The 12,210-nt window shown below is 37.9% G+C and overlaps 1 protein-coding gene across 1 annotated transcript in view; it reads right to left on the reverse strand.

Annotated features, from left to right (window-relative positions):
* The window catches only part of tax1bp1a (Tax1 (human T-cell leukemia virus type I) binding protein 1a), a 49,684-nt gene that overhangs the window by 13,985 nt on the left and 23,489 nt on the right, over positions 1–12,210 (reverse strand). The window contains exons 6-12 of the mRNA XM_067426598.1: positions 8,548–8,666; positions 7,933–8,023; positions 7,697–7,852; positions 6,734–6,973; positions 6,405–6,581; positions 4,312–4,387; positions 3,265–3,530 (exon numbers count right to left, since the gene is read on the reverse strand). Coding sequence (XP_067282699.1) covers positions 3,265–3,530; positions 4,312–4,387; positions 6,405–6,581; positions 6,734–6,973; positions 7,697–7,852; positions 7,933–8,023; positions 8,548–8,666 — 1,125 coding nt within the window. The remainder of the gene's footprint in view (positions 1–3,264; positions 3,531–4,311; positions 4,388–6,404; positions 6,582–6,733; positions 6,974–7,696; positions 7,853–7,932; positions 8,024–8,547; positions 8,667–12,210) is intronic.

The following is a 12,210-nucleotide window of genomic DNA, read 5'->3' on the forward strand; positions in this document are numbered from 1 at the left end:
CTATCAATATTTAACCTGACAAAAATATATTTATTCAGTGTTGTCCACATTATATTTCACCTGCAGCAGCATTGTGAACTTTTTTAATGACACGTTTGGCCATTAACTTTTAAATGCATCATTATATTTAAACTGCAAACACATGAGGAGAGTCTCTGACCCACAAAGACCCACAAATGGCAGATCAACGTGCGGCTACATTTTTCTCTGATACGGTAGGAGATTAAACTGAATGTGGAGGATTTGAACTGTGACGAATCTGACGATGATTGACAGGGCAGATAAACGGTGACGGGATGCACGTAACTAAGTGACAGAGTCTGTTAAAGATGGCGAAGTATGTCCTGAAGCTTGCATACTTTTCTGCTACACACTCAAAAGTATATACCTTTTCTTCACAAAAAGAGTACATACTTTTAGGACGTAGTATAAGTAGGCGAATTGGGACGCAGCACAGAACTCCAGAAGCGTAGATGAAAAGTCGTTCCAAAAGTTTAACCATGATATTTTGTGCATCTCAGATTCTGGATTTGAAATGTTGGTGTGTTCCTCAGGGGTCCGACATTTTCTGACCAACAAATTTAGATGAATTTTCCATGTCTTTTGAAATGTAATTTTATAGAAGTCACACTCAAAATGTTCAAAAGTTGGGGGGTGGTAAATATATTTTTCACATATTTCACCAAGGTATTGATCATAAATACAGTGGAAACAGTTATATTGTGAATTATTATTACAACTTAAAATAACTATTTTCTCTTTTAACTAATATAGTTTAAAATGTAATATATTCCAGTCTTCAGTGTCACGTGATTCTTCAAAAATCCTTCTAATATGCCTCTTAAAGACATTTCCGATTATTATGAATGAATGTTAAAAACAATTGAGCTGCTTAATCTGTGTGGAATCAATGTTTGTTTTTGTTTTTTCAGGATTCTTGGATGAAAAAAGTTAAAATAAACAGTATTCATTTGATGGAAAGTGAGGTGGAGTGAGGTCCATTGGGTGGAGAGTTTTTGCCTCAAGTGGAGGAGTTTAAGTATCTTGGGGTCTTGTTCACGAGTGAGGGAAGGATGGAACGGGAGATTGACAGACGGATCGGTGCAGCATCTGCAGTAATGCGGGCGATGTACCAATCTGTCGTGGTGAAGAAGGAGCTGAGCCGTAAGGTGAAGCTCTCGATTTACCGGTCAATCTACGTTCCTACTCTCACCTATGGTCATGACCGAAAGGACAAGATCCCGGATACAGGCGGCTGAAATGAGCTTTCTCCGCAGGGTGGCTGGGGGCTCCCTTAGAGATAGGGTGAGAAGCTCGGTCACTCCGGAGGAGCTCAGAGTAGAGCCGTTGCTCCTTCACATCGAGAGGAGCCAGCTGAGGTGGCTCGGGCATCTATTTCGGATGCCTCCTGGACGCCTTCCCAGGGAGGTGTTCCGGGCCCGTCCCACCGGGAGGAGGCCCCGGGGAAGACCCAGGACATGCTGGAGGGATTATGTCTCGCGGCTGGCCTGGGAACGCCTCGGGGTTCCCCCGGAGGAGCTGGAGGAAGTGGCTAGGGAGAAGGAAGTCTGGGCGTCTCTGCTTAGACTGTTGCCCCCGCGACCCGGCCCAGGATAAGCGGAAGATAATGGATGGATAGATGGAGTATTCATTTTTTGTAACATTATAAATGTTTCTGCTGTCACTCCTGATCAATTTAATGTGTCCTCATGGAAATAAAGTATTAATTTCTTTAAAACATACTGATCCAAAAAGTTTGAAAGGTAATGTATACTAGACTACAGAAAGTTTTGGATTTTGTATCAAGTATCAAAAAGAGCCTGGACAATCTATTAAACTTGGTTAGGGCTGGCAGTTAAAGGATTAGTTCACTTTAAAATGTAAATGACCCCATGATTTACTCACCCTCAAGCAATCCCAGGTGTATATGACTTTCTTCTTTCTGATGAACACTATCGGAGTTATATTAATAAATATCCTGACACTTCCAAGGTTTATAACGGCAGTGACGGGTCACGGGTCTATTGAGTTTGAAACTCAAAAAAATCACATCCATCATAAAAGCAATCCTGACAGTCCCGGGGGGTTAATAAAGGCCTTCTGAAGCGAATCAATCGAGTTTTGTAAGAAAAATATCCATAAAATATCCACCAGACTACCTTCCGAATTCCACTTACAAAGGAAGTGTAGCGGCTCTCGCAGTTCAAAATGCTTATCCTATGCCTGACGTCATGAGTTGCACAAGTTACGCTTTCTTCTCAGGCGGTTCGGCGGAAGCCATATATTTTTCTTTATAAAGTTTTAAATATGGATATTTTTCTTACACAAACACATCGCTTTAGTTTCAAAAGGCCTTTATTAACCCCCGGGAGCCATGTGGAGTACGTTTAAAATGGAAGGATAACTTGAGCTTCAAACTCAATGGGCCCTGTCACTGCCATTAAAAAGCTTATAAGCATCAGGATATTTATTAATATAACTCTGATTATCTTCATCAGAAAGAAGAAAGTCACATACACTGAGGGTGGCTTGAGGGTGAGTAAATCATGGGGTCATTTTCATTTTAAAGTGAACTAATCCTTTATCTATTTTTTTTTGTGAACTATCCCTTTAAGTTTTTTTAATGTCCTATATAAGATTGTAAATTATTTTTTTTTTAACTGAGACCTCAAGTTTGTGCTGAGAGTATGTATAACTGAGACAGATTGATAAATAGGCGAACTGCAACCTCCTCACTACATCTTTGGAACTAGAGATCTCTCATCTAACAGAGAAGAGCAAACACTAGCTTACTGTCTACCGATCGTGTTCTCTTTCTCTCTTTCTGAGTTACCATCTTGTAAATGCCTGTTTAGGTTTGAAGTTTAGTTGAAATGGCTTTACTAAGATCTTACTCTGCTCTGCAGTAAACAGTCATAAAGCATCCGGTGAGAACGTGTGCGTGCGTTTAAACACGCTGTAAATAAAAGACTTTCCTTTTGATGGTGTCTCCAGCTTTGTCTAAATACTCAGACAAGAAGAGTCCTTTACGACCTCCTTTCCACTTGGCCAGCTCTGTCCTTTATGAGTTCCGTTGCACACGCACACACATGACTGATGGAAATGTGATACCCCACCTCAGTCAAACCGACCTAAAAATCGACCCGTGGAAGATCAACCATGTTTGCACGCTTGTGTGCACGGACATTTTTACACAAAATAACGTATGTATCCTTGGAACTGAATCATGTATATGCCTCTGTGTGCGTGTGTGTGTTTACATACTTTAAACCGCTTCTCCTCATTGGCTAGCAGGAGCTTCAGGTTTTCATTGATGGTGCACTGGTCTCTCCACTTCTCCTCCATGCAGGCAAGCTCGGATTCTACTGACACGCTGCACTCCTCCTCTTCCTCCTCCTCCTCTTCTTCATCATCATCGTCATCTTCCTCCTTATCTTCCTCTTCCTTCTCCTCCTGTCCAGGTCTAGCTTCATCATCCCTCTGTCTTTTAGCATCTCTTTGCACTGGTTTGTTCTCAGCAGGATGTTGATCTTTCAAATTTAAGATGTTAATTTATAATAAACGAAAAGTTGGACAAAATATTACAAAGCATATAAAACAATGAGCATGAAACTACGCAACATGAAACCATATTAGATATTCAATGCCTAGATGTACGTCTATGGAAATTTGGAATGAAGCCAATAACAAACTTTTATTTATACTTTAAAGCCAATAACAGATATATTGGCCTATATAAGAAATATACATTTTTTTAGACCAATAACAAAAGCTCACCTTAAAAATCTCTATGCTTCAAACAACACTACTATGGACTATCGGAATAAACACATATAATTAAAAATTAATATTGTGTGTTATATATTTTTACAATTTAAAATGACTTTTTTTCCTGTGTGTGCAAAGCTGAATGTTCAGCATCATTACTCCAGTCTGCAGTGTCACATGATCCTTCAGGAATTATTCTAATATGCTGATTTGCTGCTCAAGTAGCATTTTTTTTAAAATTATTATCAGTGTTGTAAGACTTGTGCTGCTTAATATTTTTGTTGAAACTGTGTTCATTTTTTGTCAGGATTCCTTGATAAATATACATTTCAAAAGAACAGCATTTATTTGAAAAATGAATCGTTTGTAACATTATAAAATGTCTTTACTGTTATTTTTGATCTGTTTAATGCACTCTATCTGAATTAAATTATTTATTTCTGTTATTACTGACTTTGAATTATTTGTATATAACTTAATAACAAATGTTTGGTTATATATTGGAACTAGTTTGATGAGATGAATTTCTGTGCATGTCGATACCTGTGGGAGGGGTCTCTGCATCTGGGGTGTGTAACTCCTGTGTGGTCTCTGTAGATGCATCATTCCTGTTAGAGTCCTAAAACACAAGTAATATTTTTTTGATTTCTCTCAGAACTTGATGTCAAGCTCTACAAGGTCAGCTAACATACATACACACAAAATTTTCATATTGTTTATCATGTTACTTAAAGGGTTAGTTCACCCAAAAATGAAAATTAGATGTTTATCTGCTTACCCCCAGTGCATCCAACATGTAGGTGTGTCTGTTTCTTCAGTAGAACACTAATTAAGATTTTTAACTCCAACCGTTGCTGTGTGCCAGTCATATAATGCAGTGAAAAGGTAACAATTCTATGAGAGGAAAATATACAAACAAAAAAACATGCTTAGGCAATGTGCACAAAACCCTGCTGCTCCTCACGACTCATTGATTGGTTAAGACACGAACCAATCGGTTTCTGTGAGAAACCAAACAGCATTTGTTATTTTTTACCTCATATCCCGACGAGTCCAGTTGTGCCTGAGGTTTCTATATATATATATGAAACCTCAGTTGTGCCTCCGCAGATCGATCGAATGAGGAATGGTATATAGCTATGATCGCGCCAGCTTGACCTCATCAGACGGAAGTTACTGCTGATGGGAAAACTTGATGAGACTCGTCGGGATATGAGGTAAAAAATAACATAAATGCTGTTTGGTTTCTCACAGAAACCGATAGGTTCGTGTCTTGACGAACCGATTCGTGTCTCTTCGTGTCAATCAATGAGTCATGAGGAGCAGCAGGGTTTTTGTGCACGTTGCCTAAGCATGTTTTTTTGTTTGTATATTTTCCTCTCAAAGAATTGTTACCTATTCACCGCATTATATGACTGGCACACAGCAACGGTTGGAGTTAAAAATCTTAATTTGTGTTCTACTGAAGAAACAGACACACCTACATGTTGGATGCACTGGGGGTAAGCAGATAAACATCTAATTTTCATTTTTAGCTGCCGTTTTAACTGAGTGGGGGCTCTGGGCATTAACTGTAACAGCTCCGTGTTGCAAGCACTAATCCGTTTTTTTTTCTTTCTATAGACTATACTCACAAAGATATAATGATCAAGATAAACTTAAAAATTCGCCGGAGTTGTACTTTAAGTGAAATGAGACACAGCTAGAGAAACAATGGGTCTTGCCTGTTGATCACGCCTCTTGTGGTCTCATTGGTTGAAAGACTATCCAATTGTGTAAAGAGTCATTTGAATAATGCTCGTTGATCACACCTCTTGTGCAGTAGAAAATACAGGGCAGACTCCCCAGAACAATGTTCAATTTTAAATTGAGCTTGGTCTGATGATAGCCAGACAATATGCAATAGCTTTTCAGCACTAATATTTCACAGCGTGTCTTTAGTAAATCCTGACAGTTGTTCTTTATGGCCAAAAGAGGGTATGTGCTGGTGCAAGCAGCTTTGACTGAATCTGGTCCAAAGGCCATTTTACACAGCTGGAGCATTTTCCAATATAATTTTTTTAGAATGGCATGAACGTAACAAGGCGCTAAGTGTCTATTTCATGATCAAGCACTGGACGTTTTTTACCAGTCGCTGAGAGTTTAAGAATCTTCAACTTGCAGGTAAAATGCAGGGCTTATCACTGTCATTTTTTACCCAGCCGTCCAATGACAGTGGACAAAGGGGCGGGATAAATACAACACCAACCAACCGCCACATTCTGCTTGTTGAACGTCAACAGATGAACCCAACAAGCATAATAACGAAATAAAATAATTTAAAACAAGAGCCAGAGAAAATACTTTACATTGTATTGACATTTTTATAAAGAAACAATACAGAAACAAAATATCTGTGAAATAAAAGAATATAACCCTTTCGCACTTCACTTCACGTCCCGTCCCGTCCCGTCCCGTCCCGTCACGTCACGTCACGTCACGTCACGTCACGTCACGTCACGTCACGTCACGTCACGTCACGTCACGTCACGTCACGTCACGTCACGTCACGTCACGTCACGTCACTTCACTTCACTTCACTTCACTTGCATTCACTGTTCACTGTTGCGAGTGAAGCCATAATTGCTGTTGCTCACCCCCGGCTGCGTCTCCTGTTGCTGAGTTAGTTTGGTGACTTGTCTTCGCAAACGTTGGCACTCTCTATATTTCTCTTTGTAATGCTCTGCAGCCATATTCAGACGCAGCTTTAGCTCCTCAACCTCCTTTTGTAACTCAGCCTCCAGCTCTGACCCCACACCCACTCCAGCCCTGCCCTGAAATTAAAATAAAGCATAAGAGACATAAGAGAAAAAATGAGAGTTATCTCTGAGTTCACATTGTGTCTAAACAAACCATGAGTTCTTCATATTGTTAATGCTAGATCTTCACAGTCAAATAAACATAAGGCAAAGTTAGTTGTGGTTACCACTTCCTGTGATGCCTGGCTTCTCATGCTGTCCAGCTGATTCTGAGCATGTCTGCATTCTTCCTGGGCTTCAGCTAAACAGGCTCGTAGGTCTTCAGCCTCCTGACGGGCACGGTACAGCTCAGCCATGGTGCGATCTCGTCCTCCGGAGGCGTCACGCAACTCAGAACCCAACATGGCTGCCTGCTGCCGCGTGGCCTGGAGCTGCTCCTCAGCTTTACGCAACTGCTCTTTGAGACCCTGGAGATGCACACAATTGCATTAGGAACAGGACACGTGATGTACACTACCAGTCAAAAGTAGTAGTGGTATTATTAAGATAATAATAACTCATTGGAATGAGAACGATTTTAGAAAATTCTTATGCTCACCAAAGCTGCATTTATTTGATTCAAAATACAGTAAAATAGTAATATTTTGAAAAATTCCTGTAATGGCAAAGCTACATTTTCAGCATCGTTACTCCAGTTTTCAGTGTCACATGATCCTTCACAAATTATTCTAATATGCTGATGATGCTAAATTATTGTTGGTACTTAATTATTAAAAATGGTTCTTAGTATCAATGTTGCTGTAGTTTTTGCTACTAAATATTTTTGTGGAAATACATTTGTTCAGGTTTCTTTGATGAATGGAAAGTTCCAAAGAATAAAATTGATTTTGAAATAGACATTTTTATAACATAAATGTCTTTACTGTCACTTTTGATCAAATTAATGCATTTTTGTGAAAAATTGCTTTTTTCTTCTCACTTACCCCAAACTTTTGAATGGTGGTCTATCATGGTAAACTTTTTTTAAACATTGATAATAATAAGAAATGTTTCTTGAGCAGCAAATCAACACATTAAAAAGATTTCAGAAAGATTGAAAAAAACGTAATTATTAAAAAATTTTGACTGGTAGTATATATATCTTTATATTTATTGTATTCGTATATATTCCTTAAACAGACATCTCTTACGACTTCAGTGTGGTGTGTGTCTCTCTCCGTGCGTAGTCTGTGCAGTTCCTCCTGGTACTGTGCGATGGTGACCTCTCTGTTCAGCTCCACCGCCTTCAGCATCTGCAGCTCTGCACTGAGTTTAGTGTTTTCCAGCTCGGCGCTGCGCACATGAGACTGCAGCACACATCGTGGAGCAATGCATGTCATAAGATTGATTAATTACACTTTATAACCTGTGGATACTACACACTCACTTTGTAAAGCTCCCTCTCATCTCTCTCATTCTTCAGTTGAGCTTGTAGAACGTCCCTCTCAGAAATCACCTTCTGAAGCCTGTCTCTTAAACTGGAAGACACACAAAAATACAAAATACGGGAAATAAATCCTCCCCTTTCCATATACAGTACATAGAGAATGAAAGTCTGGAATTTAAAATCAAATTAATTCCTGACAATAACCGGAAAAATTATGGAATTAAAATATTTTTTAATTCTTTGTATGTCACAAATCAAATAAGCAGACGTTTTTGCCTCCACTGAAGTTGATCTTTGGATGATCATCTCAAATCGTTGAGGAGAAGATGCTTCAATTCAAGTTTATTTGTATAGCACTTCTCACAAATATATATATTGTTTAAAAGCAGCTTTACAGAAAATACTTGTTTCAAATGTTACATTTAATATTTTTATTTAAATAATGAAACAATATTTGACAACTCAAAGATGAAAACAATTATTAATTAAATGAAAATGAAAAAAAAAAAAAACACAAAAATATTTGAACTAGTTCTCTCAGACTTTTGGAGACATCTTTAAATAAGTAAATGATATAATCATATTCAAGTCAGGTAATGTGTGTATGGGCCTTACCAGTCCAGTTCAGTCTCTTTAAGAACAGCTTTTTGTGTGATTTCTAGCAAGTCCTGCTCAAGCTGTCTCACTCTGGCTTGAGCCTCCTCCTTCTCCTCACACGGGCCTTTCTGCAGCTCCTGCCATTGGACAGCAGATGCTATCAATCATACTTCACAGCCAATTAAAACACCTTGAAGAATTTCACCCAACAGCAAAAAGCTGTAAGGGCCAATACTGATTCAAACGTGATCCAACCAATAATTTAAAACTACACACAAGCACACACACACACACACACACACACACACACACACACACACACACACACACACACACACACACACACACACACACACACACACACACACACACACACACACACACACACACACACACACACACACACACACACACACATATAATTACAATGGTAACGCTTTACAATAAGGTTCATTAGTTAACAATAGTTGCACTTATTATCTTTGTTACTGTTAATTTAAAAATGTACTAATGCATTATTAAAATCTTGTTAACATTATTTAATGCACTGTGCATTAATGCAGCTGGATTTTTATCAACTAACTTGAACAAAGATTAAAGAGTTCAGTTAGTTAGAGTTCATGTTAACTAATGCAACCTTATTGTAAAGTGTTACCATTACAAGATATCATTTTAAAACATTTTCTTCAACCGAACAGCTTTTAAGTTTTTATAGTCTAGTAACAAACGGTAATATTTGGGGAACAACAGAGATTTCATAGACACTTTTAATAATGTGGTAGTTAACAAGAGACTTAATTGGAAAAGGAGAAAATAATGATCAGAAATACTGGTATTAGCCGGATTCAGCCAATTCCCAAAAAAACAAACTAAATGACTAAGTTTTACAATAGCATGATGTCAGAAGGAAAGAAGAGGGGTTTGATTTCACTTTTGTTGCGGTGGCTCATATTTAAGTCGTCATCAGTAAATCACAGTAACATCTGGTTCTGCAAGCACACATACACGCCTTGTCCTCCGGCTAATCTGGTGACTCGTGGTGTTTTACGGCCGATGATGTTTCGGAACTGCAGCACAGGCAAATAAAATGTGCGGTCGTAAAATTAGCAGCCACAAAATATATACTTATGTTCTCACGATAAAGAGGAAGTCTATTTTCATATGTAAGTTCTGACAGTTTAACAGACACGCACACTTATGGCATATGAAAGGGTTTGTGTGACTGGGGTGTGAGAGAGAATTATAAAAGTGTTAATGTTTTATTTGTGGTGTTCTTTGTCCTTTGTGACACTCATAATTCACACTTACACACTTCAAAAGGGTCTCCAGAAGAAACACTAGGGGGCGCTGAAAGACCAACAAACCAATCAATTCATATCCTGCTGTTTTCTGGGCCCTTAAGAGTTGAATGTGCTTGTGCACACAAACATCAACACCACATTAGAACAAAATTGAATAATGCTTTATGTTTTTTTGTTTGTTTTTTTGCATATTCTTTGCTGAGGTTGAGGGAAAATTAAACATGGTACAAAGTAGTACATGGATGAAATTAGCCAAACATATCTAATAAATAATGCAAGGGACAGTATTTTTGGTATCTTTGGTATTGATAGTACTTACTACTTACATGGTTTATTTATTTACCGGTACTTTTTTATGCCATATATAGAGCTATTTTATAAAGCTATGGAAAGAAAAGGGGGAAAATATGTTAAAAATAGGTAAATAAATGAATAAACATTTAAAAAGGGATATGAGGTAAATAAACTGGATAAATTACTTTATACAAAATAAATACCATTTAAATATTTCTTTAATTGGTGCACTTAAAAGTGTATTTAAATAGTACATGGATATATTGATCATGTAGTACAACATTACACAACTGTTCAAATGTTGAAGTATGTTTTTTAAATAAATTAATACTTTTAATTTAGCAAAGATTCATTAAATTTATCAAAATAAAGATTTTAAAGGTGCAGTGTGTAATATTTATGACGATCTATTGACAGAAATGCAATATAATATACATAACTGTTTTCAGTGGTGTATAAAGACCTTACATAATGAACCGTTATGCTTTTATTACCTTAGAATGAGCCATTTTATGAATGAGACAAACTGCTCTATTAGTACAAGCTTCTCTCTGCTGTCTCAGACGATGACATCTTCGTCCGATGTTGGCCACCATAGCTATGTCCGTTAGCTATGTCAATCAATGTCCACCGTAGTTCTATGTGTTTAGAAAGGGAGGGGGTAGCGGTGAGCGGTTGCAATTTGCAACATCACCACTAGATGCTGCTAAAATGTACACACTGCACCTTTAAGCAGCACAATTGTTTTCAACATGATGATATTAATAAGAAATGTTACTTGCACTACACCAAATCAGCGTATTAGAATTAATTCGGAAGGCTCCCACAAAACAGAATACTGGAAATTCACCATTACCGTCAAATAAATCTATTACATTTTAAAGAGGTTGTGACATAGATTTTTTTAAAATTATTTTAATGTGTTCCTTGAGGTTCAGATATAATGTTAAGAAAGATTTTTGCACAAAAAAACAAATATATTAATCAAATTAACCGATTATTTTTAACCTTCATTCTGACCTTCTGTCTGAAATTATCTGTTTTAAAGGAGCGGATCCTTTAAGGCTTGTCAGTAAATGGACACTGTTATGATTGGCTAGCGCCATTGCATAGGAAACCGTATTAATGCTCACTAGTAAGGGTTTTGAAAACATTAAAAACCGCTTCATCTTTCAACTAAAGTTTCTATGCACACCGTGCCTTGTTTCCACTATCGGTCGATAATCGTTTTGGGAAGTTTGATTGGTGGTCTCTATAAATGCTGATCCCATAAACCGAGCTCATGCCATGCAGCTGCACTCAATCTATGTCCAGTGCGGCGAAAATAATTATAATGCTGAAGGTGAGGTAGTCTAAACTTTATGAGAGACATATGTTTACAAACAGCATGATCATCAAAATGCGTGAATGGCTTCACATCACCATCTTCACAGTCAAGAAATGTCACTTGCACAATCAAAGCAGTCTCATCATCACTAAAGTTTATAATTTGAGTTTCAGTCTTGCCAGTGCTCTGAGAGATGTCTGCTCATGCAGTTTTGCACACTTAAAGCACACACATAAGGCTGCCTCACAAACAGCTTGCACAAATTGCACTTAAAAAGTCATATAAACACAAATGTATGTACAAAATGGCCGTCTTGATGAGTATGCATGTAAACAGTCAGGTTTGTCAGCAGTTGAGACAGTTGTGTAAACAATATTTATGCAGCTCTTAAAGTGACAGCAGCCTAACATCACAGCTGCTGTTTCTGATTTTTTCTTTGTCTTTTGTTTTTTTAATTAACATTAATGACAATCACCGCTCTTGAATGACCTTAAAGGTGGGGTAAGTGCTATCTGGTAACCGTTGTTGATATTTCAAATCACCAAAACAAACACGCCCCTACCCCCAAAAAGTCCCTCAGCCCTATTTTGATAGCTCCGCCCCACACCTACTTAACCCAGGCAATGACTATGGCAGAATCTCTGTGTAACTAATCCAGGTTGAATATTCAATGAAAAAGTCACCCCTTCTATCACAAAAACACAAACCATTCTCATGAACAACTCGATAGAACACGAGCCGACAGTCCAGCTAACGACT

This window comes from Pseudorasbora parva, chromosome 19 (genome assembly GCF_024679245.1).
Source record: "Pseudorasbora parva isolate DD20220531a chromosome 19, ASM2467924v1, whole genome shotgun sequence".
Lineage (NCBI taxonomy): Eukaryota > Metazoa > Chordata > Actinopteri > Cypriniformes > Gobionidae > Pseudorasbora > Pseudorasbora parva.